The sequence below is a fragment of the Barbus barbus genome (assembly GCF_936440315.1).
Source record: "Barbus barbus genome assembly, chromosome: 18".
Lineage (NCBI taxonomy): Eukaryota > Metazoa > Chordata > Actinopteri > Cypriniformes > Cyprinidae > Barbus > Barbus barbus.
This window is the reverse complement of record NC_136746.1, coordinates 31378786-31386285: the sequence shown is the minus strand read 5'-3', so window position 1 is coordinate 31386285 and position 7500 is coordinate 31378786. Positions and strand designations below refer to the sequence as shown.

The 7500-nt window shown below is 38.8% G+C and overlaps 1 protein-coding gene across 2 annotated transcripts in view; it reads right to left on the bottom strand.

The window, feature by feature from the left end:
• LOC306884553 (kelch domain-containing protein 3-like) overlaps nucleotides 1-7500 on the bottom strand; it is a 40107-nt gene that overhangs the window by 31161 nt on the left and 1446 nt on the right. The window contains exons 2-3 of one of the 2 annotated variants that reach the window (XM_079440512.1): nucleotides 1590-1803; nucleotides 501-677 (exon numbers count right to left, since the gene is read on the bottom strand). In XM_079440512.1, coding sequence (XP_079296638.1) covers nucleotides 501-677; nucleotides 1590-1743 — 331 coding nt within the window. In that variant the 5' untranslated portion in view covers nucleotides 1744-1803. Of the gene's footprint in view, nucleotides 1-500; nucleotides 678-1589; nucleotides 1865-7500 lie in introns of those variants that run through there. The other variant, XM_079440513.1, reaches the window with a different exon arrangement.

Here is a 7500-nt window from a genome sequence, read left to right as displayed (position 1 = left end):
AGTCTTGTTGCTTGATGACGGATTATATCAGATTGGTGCCGGCCATTTCATTTCCAGACTGTTGTGCACTTGAGTACAGCAGAAAGGTCATTTCTGCCTATCCAGATAAGAACATTTGCACTACTTTTGTAAATAATATTGTTGATGCGTGACTTTGTCCTTCTATGTTGAAATGCTTTGACTCTGGTATTATATGTGTGATTTCCTATCAGGTATTGATGATCGTATGTATTCTTTACCTCTTTCTTTTGTGAATAATACTCATTATTGCATCTATTTCTTGTCTTTTTGGGTATTTGAACTAACACAGACCATAGCCGGTGGTTCCCTCCCTAATATAAATTTTGTGGCAATTAGTCTGGGTGTGAATACTAGACGAAGTGTTACAACATCATAATAAGGGATTCACACAAGGCTGGGTTAGGTAAAGGGTTTCCAGCACACATCAGTGAAAGACAGTGAAGATAAACCTGAAAGCACTCATTCTGCCGGACACCTACAGACGTCGAAGGTGTACAGCACGTTGCACGCGCCCTCGGTGTCGTTCCGGCCACCCCAGATGTATATGGTCTCGTCCACCAGCACCGCCGTGTGACCGTAGCGCATGTAGGGCACTTCCCGAGCGTGTTCCCTTCCTCCGGTCCGCACCGGCGGCAGCTTCGTCCAGCGCAGAGACACTGAGAGAACCACACACACTCACGCTTTCATCCAAACCGACTCACACTGCATTCAAGTTACACTTGTGTTTAGTTCACAGATTGCCTGGGAATCGAACCCATGACCTTGGTGTTGCAAACCCCGTGATCTACAGGAAAGATTATGGCTAGACATGTGCCGGTTTTCAGTAATGTGATATATCAACATAATCAAAAGGGTAGGTCTGATCTCTTACATATCTAAAAAATGTATTCTATTAAACTGGAAAAAGGAACACCCTCCAACATTTGAATTATATAAAAATATCATAAACGACACACTGGATATGGAATATTTAACTACAGTTTAAAAAACAGAACCCACATCTTCTTAGAGACCAGGAATATTATTTTGGACCTGGTATGAACCCTTTGACTCGTGCTTATATAACTTAATATCCATTGTTATCACACTGGCCATTCATGTGCTATCATTTGATTTCTGTTTTAATTTGTTAATACAAATTGGATTTGATGATGCATGTTTTCATATTTGTATACTCTGATGCTATGTAATGTATTTTATTTTTTATAGTGTTGATTGTTGTTATATTGTAAACGGAGAAATAATTATATTTAAAAACCCTGTTATACTGTATTATGACCACTTTTTTGCAACTACATTTCAATATCATGATAATACCGTATACCGTGATAAAAGCATTCGCAATTAATCACAACATGAAAAGTTGATACCGTCACATGCCTACTTATGGCACATTTAACCTAATATAATCCAGAAAACTGCCATTAGAAACAGCTGGTATTGTTTTCTGTCATTCGTCATCAGTGTATTATTCTGGCCTGTGTGATTGTCTTCCATAAAGCAGATGATTTTCATCTGAATCTGAGCATTTACATGCAGGTTTGCAGCAGCTGGTTGACCAAACTAACCCGTGTTGAAGACGTGCACGTCGATCTGTCTCAAGGTCTCGTAGTCTTCTCCAGAGCAGTATCCTCCGAACGAGTAGACCTTGTGCCCGACCGCCACCGCCGCGTGATTGACCCTCCGCGGGCCGCCCTCCAGGTGCACCGTCCAGCGTAACATCCCCCGCTCGGCCACGGCTGACCGCTGCACTAAACCATCACGCCTGCGCAGACATCACAGCTGAGGAGGAAGAGGAGCAGCCGTCACAGACCAATACTGACACACACAGAGAGAACACTGTACAGTCAAATACAGCAGAGTATTCCTGAGCGCCAGTCACTTCATCATAATGACAAGAATATTACTCGCTGAAGGACCTGCTTCCTCTTTGGTAGCACAACATATTTATAAATGCCACAAACTAAGAAGTACAGAGTGAATCTGCATTAGTAGTACCATCAATGTTTATATAAATATATATATGGATGTATTTTACATATATTTTGTTTTGTTTATTTATGGATATATATTATATGTATTTTTGTTTTGTTTTTATTATGTTATGTACAATGCTTTAGCAATATGTATCTAAGTATGTCATGCCAATAAAGCAATATGAATTGAAACTGAATTGAATTGAACTCTCTTTAAAATGTGAGATATTTTGACATTTTTAGGGTATGGTCAGGTATTGTTAGGTATACATGTCAAATGGTATGACCTCAGAAATACATTGATTATTGATCATTATTATGAAAATGAGTATTAACTTTAAAAATTACATTTGAAATATTCCCACCAAGGCCATGTACTTACATTGGTGTCCATGATAATGCCTGTCAAACTTGATTTTAAATAGAAATGTAAAGTGTAACCGGTTACACCACTTGACTGTTACTGGTCAATTTAGTCAAATATCACTAGATTATGATGCTGATTAAAGATGTAATATAAACTAACCTACTATTATAAACTATTTTCAAGTGTTTAATGTTATATTTTTGAGAAAGTGGTTCTTTATCTACAACTTTATTATAAAAGCTCTGTAAGTGTAGGATAAAATAATTATGTTGCACAACATTAGTGTTTTTTAAATGTTTGGGCTAGCTTTAATGCATATTTTTATTCACTTAACATTTTAAAGGGACAGTTCACCCAAGGATGAAAATTACCACCTGATGTACTCACCTTCAAGCCATCCAAGGTGCATATGACTTTCTTCTTTCAGATGAATACAATCAGCATTATACTAAAAACATCTTCCAAGCATTATAATGGCAGTGAATGGGTGATATTCAATAGAAGTCCAGACAGCTCCGGGGTTAATAAAGGCCTCATGAAGCAAATCAATGTGCTTTTGTAAGCAAAATCTCCATATTTAAAACTTTATAAACTGTAATGTTCATGAGAGTGGCGTTCGAGCGGATGATGTAGGCGTAGCATAAGTTCTGGAGAGAAGAGACGAACATGGAATCGTAGAGGAGAGAACAAAACAAAGCACTGGTCACGAATTAGAAATACAAAATGAGCATTTGTAAAAAAAAAAAAGTCGAAGGATTTCAATATAAGCCAAGAGCAGATTGGTTTTCCTTTGCTGTAAACAAGACTTGGTTCACATGAGAGTAGCATATTCTCTCCAGAGCTTACGCTACGTCCGACATCATCCGCTGGAACGCCACTCTCTCGGGAACAAGTATGATAGATAGCAGAAGCTATTACGGTTAATAAAGTTTTAAATATGGATATTTTTCTTCAAAAGCGCATTGATTCTCTTCAGGAGGCCTTTATTAACCCCCTGGAGCTGTCTGGAGCACTTTTTTAATGATGGATGGATGCAGTTTATTGGACTATTGAATATCACCCATTCACTTTTAATGTCACTCCAACTGTATTCATTTGAAAGAAGAAAGTCATATACTGTACACCTAGGAACTTTCAGTCATTTTATTTCACTTTCCGAATTCGCTGCCACAAATTCAGTGGTTAAAATTCGGCAGAAATTTCGGCTTGTGTGACTGTGCTGTAATACTGGGGTTCCCGTCACACTCCAGGATTGCGTAACCGCCTCAGTGATATATAACTAATACAGTGATACAAGACCTCAGATCTCAGAACACTTTACACGGAGGCGGTTACGGGTCATCGGGGAATCCTGGAGTGTGACGGGGACCCCAGTATTACAGCACAGTCACACAAGCCATGATACAAAGTTACAGAAACTAAGCAACCCAAATAAAGAATTAAAAATAATCAAAACTTCTACTTAGCACTTGCTCCATTTCTGCAAATCAGTTTTTGTGAATGAATGGCCTTCATCAACAGCCGATTGCGCCACCTGCTGGTGAGCGGCTGACATCAGCTGGAGATCCTGCATCACTGCTCTACTGCTATTCCTGCGGGTCCCGGATGTGCAACGCCGAATTTCCTGCCGAATTTTAACCACTGAATTTGTGGCAGCGAATTCGGAAAGTGAAATAAAATTACCGAAATTTGTCTGTCGAATATTATACATCTTATTATTAAACAGATTAAATATTTTGGAAGTGAATTCTGTAAGGTGAATAAGAATTATTGAATTTTTAATTATGAAAATGTGTGTGAAATATTTAGAATTGAAATATTCACAGCTTAAATAAACAACTGTTAAATTTCAGGACCTAAAAATGCAAGCCCTGGAAATACAAGGCATTAAAATGCAAGCACTGTTAATTGCAATGCATCTTTTTTTTCGATTTGTAGAATTCAGCATGCTTTATGTTTCAAAAACTATTGGCTTCCATAAAGTCGTGGCCTAATGGTTAAAGAGTTGGACTCGTAATCCGAAGGTTGTGGGTTTGAGTCTCCGGCCGGCAGGGATTGTAGGTGGGGGGAGTGAATGTCCAGCGCTCTCTCCACCCTCAATACCACGACTGAGGTGCCCTTGAGCAAGACACCGAACCCCCAACTGCTCCCCGGGCGCCGCAGCATAAATGCTGCCCACTGCTCTGGGTTAAATTAAATTAAGTAAATTGAAATTACAATATGAGACATGAGTTCACTGTTCATCACTATGATCATTTCATGTTGCCAGATTTCTTTTTTAGCACTGAAAGAAAAAAAAAACACTTCAGCAGAACTTCAGCTTGAACTTCAGCTGACAGTCATGCATGATTTTCAGTGTCAATTTCTTCAACAAACAATGGCCTCTGGCCGTAGAAGCAACATGGTCAGGTGGTGTAGCTGGTTTGTGTCAATTGGCGTAACCAGTATTTTTCATAAAAATATAATTATATACAGGAAAATGAATGTGGAATAAAATGTAATCATCTAGTTTAGTACAATAATATGGTTTTTGACATTTTTTACATAATTTGTCAAAGATGATTTAGAAAAGAATGTGTTGTCAGCATATGTCCTGCCAAATATTGCAAACACGCATAAAAATTTACATTTAGAGATAACTCTAATAAACTTTTGTAAAAAGCTTTTTCTAAAAAAACTTTTGTTACTAACTTTTGTAAGAAATGGTACATATGTCATTTTTAACAACATAAAATCAACAAATACATTGTGTACATTTTAAAATACCTGATGCATGCTTTTAAAACAAGTTTTTAAAAGGTTTTTGAATTTGTCATCTTGCCAACCCCTTTTTGTCACTGACCCATGTACTTCTGACCCATGTACTCCTGACCCATGTACTCCTGACCCATGTACTCCTGACCCATGTACTCCTGACCCATGTACTTCTGACCCATGTACTCCTGACCCATGTACTCCTGACCCATGTACTTCTGACCCATGTACTCCTGACCCATGTACTCCTGACCCATGTACTCCTGACCCATGTACTCCTGACCCATGTACTTCTGACCCATGTACTCCTGACCCATGTACTCCTGACCCATGTACTCCTGACCCATGTACTCCTGACCCATGTACTCCTGACCCATGTACTCCTGACCCATGTACTCCTGACCCATGTACTTCTGACCCATGTACTCCTGACCCATGTACTCCTGACCCATGTACTCCTGACCCATGTACTCCTGAACCATGTACTTCTGACCCATGTACTTCTGACCCATGTACTCCTGACCCATGTACTCCTGACCCATGTACTCCTGACCCATGTACTTCTGACCCATGTACTCCTGACCCATGTACTTCTGACCCATGTACTCCTGACCCATTTGAAACAGAAAGTGAAGTAAACAGAAGAGAATGACAAAATAACGGTCTACATAACAAAACATAAACATGATAAAACCGTTAGTCTATTGTTAGCCTATATAACAGTTAGTTCTGATTCTCGAATCTGACTGACGATACTTTTCTGTTGATATTTGCGTGTTCTAGACGGGCTGTGAGTCAGTTCAGTTTCATTGTTTCGCCATAAGGTTACTTTGAGTGAGTCTTTAAACTGTTCATTTGAGAAGTTTGAGATCCTGCGACCAGAACCTCCTCTTAATTCCACACTCTAGACTCAAGCGTAGCGGTGACCGTGCCTTTTCAGTAATTGGGCCTCGTCTTTGGAATGACTTGCCAGTTGAGATTAGAACGGCTCCTAGTCTGACGGTTTTTAAATCACTCTTAAAAACCTATTTGTTTTCAATGGCCTATTAGGTTGTATTTTATCTATTCCATTTCTTATTTATGTGTCTTGTTTCCTTTTAATTTTTCTTGTGGATGCTTCCAAGTGTAAAGCACTTTGGTCAGTCTTCTGGCTGTTTTAAATGTGCTATATAAATAAAGTAAACTTGAAACTTGAAACTTCATTCAACTACACGTTCAAAAATGCTGATTCATTGAAAGAGAGATGGAATGAAACACGCTGTGGCAATCATTTTAACTTTTAGTGCCACTTTTAAAGGCTCAGCTGACCAGCAATGCATCGATGCTAAGACAGATTTCGCTTTCCTTGGACATGACAACCTGTTTTCACAAATATACATGACTCGGCCTGAAGGACAGACGCAGGTAATCGCACGCGATCAGTCGATCTCGCTCTCATTCGCTGTCTGTTTAGGCTTGTTAAGTGTAAATTTACTGAGCCTCTGTACAAATCAGCATGGTACACATTATCATTACTAATATTCAGTACACATGCACGAAGTGTAAAACAAGAAGGGTGTAACCTTAAGAAAAAGACGGCTCAAAGGCGGAAATATCAGGTTGCTGCGGTTGTTGCATTCATCTGCGGTTGTGACCGGGCAGAGACACCGGGCAGGGACACCGGGCAGAGACACCGGGCAGAGACACCGGGCAGAGACACCGGGCAGGGACACCGGGCAGAGACATCGCTTTTTATTTTAGTTTTTTCATTTATATGTTTATTATTGAAATGTTATATGCATGTGTCAATTTAATTTAATTTCTTTATTTTCTTAAATATGTGGGTAGATAGTATTTATACAGTTGTAACTTTTAGTTTTAGTTACTTTTTCTTATTTGTAAGTCGCTTTGGACAAAAGCGTCTGTTAAAAGACAAAAGTAAAGTATAAGTATTTCTTAATAACAAAGATAAAATAATGAGAAAGATTTTCATCTTCACCCTCTTTGGCCTAAACCTCCGCCATTCTTTTTAATATTGTGTTACCTTGAAAGGCTTTATCTTTATAACAGGGAAATTAGTCTGGCTGCACTGCTCAGACAAAACAGTAAAACCAACACGACAAAGAACTGTGATAAAATCATGATATCTCTAAAAACAAAAATTGTGATATGATATGTTTTGCCATATTGCCCTCCTCTACGGTTATCGTTTATATTTGTACTGAAATCAGTGTTTCATGCATTTATCCATCAGGTCCTGATCAGCCAGTTTAGTTTATGGTTATGGTGTTTGACATTATATTATCTGGCTATAATCCATAATAACTCTTCCTCCAGTGAAAAAGTGCATCTGCTGTTGTCTCTCACATCAAACCCCAGACACATATTAGTTTAGAGCTGTTT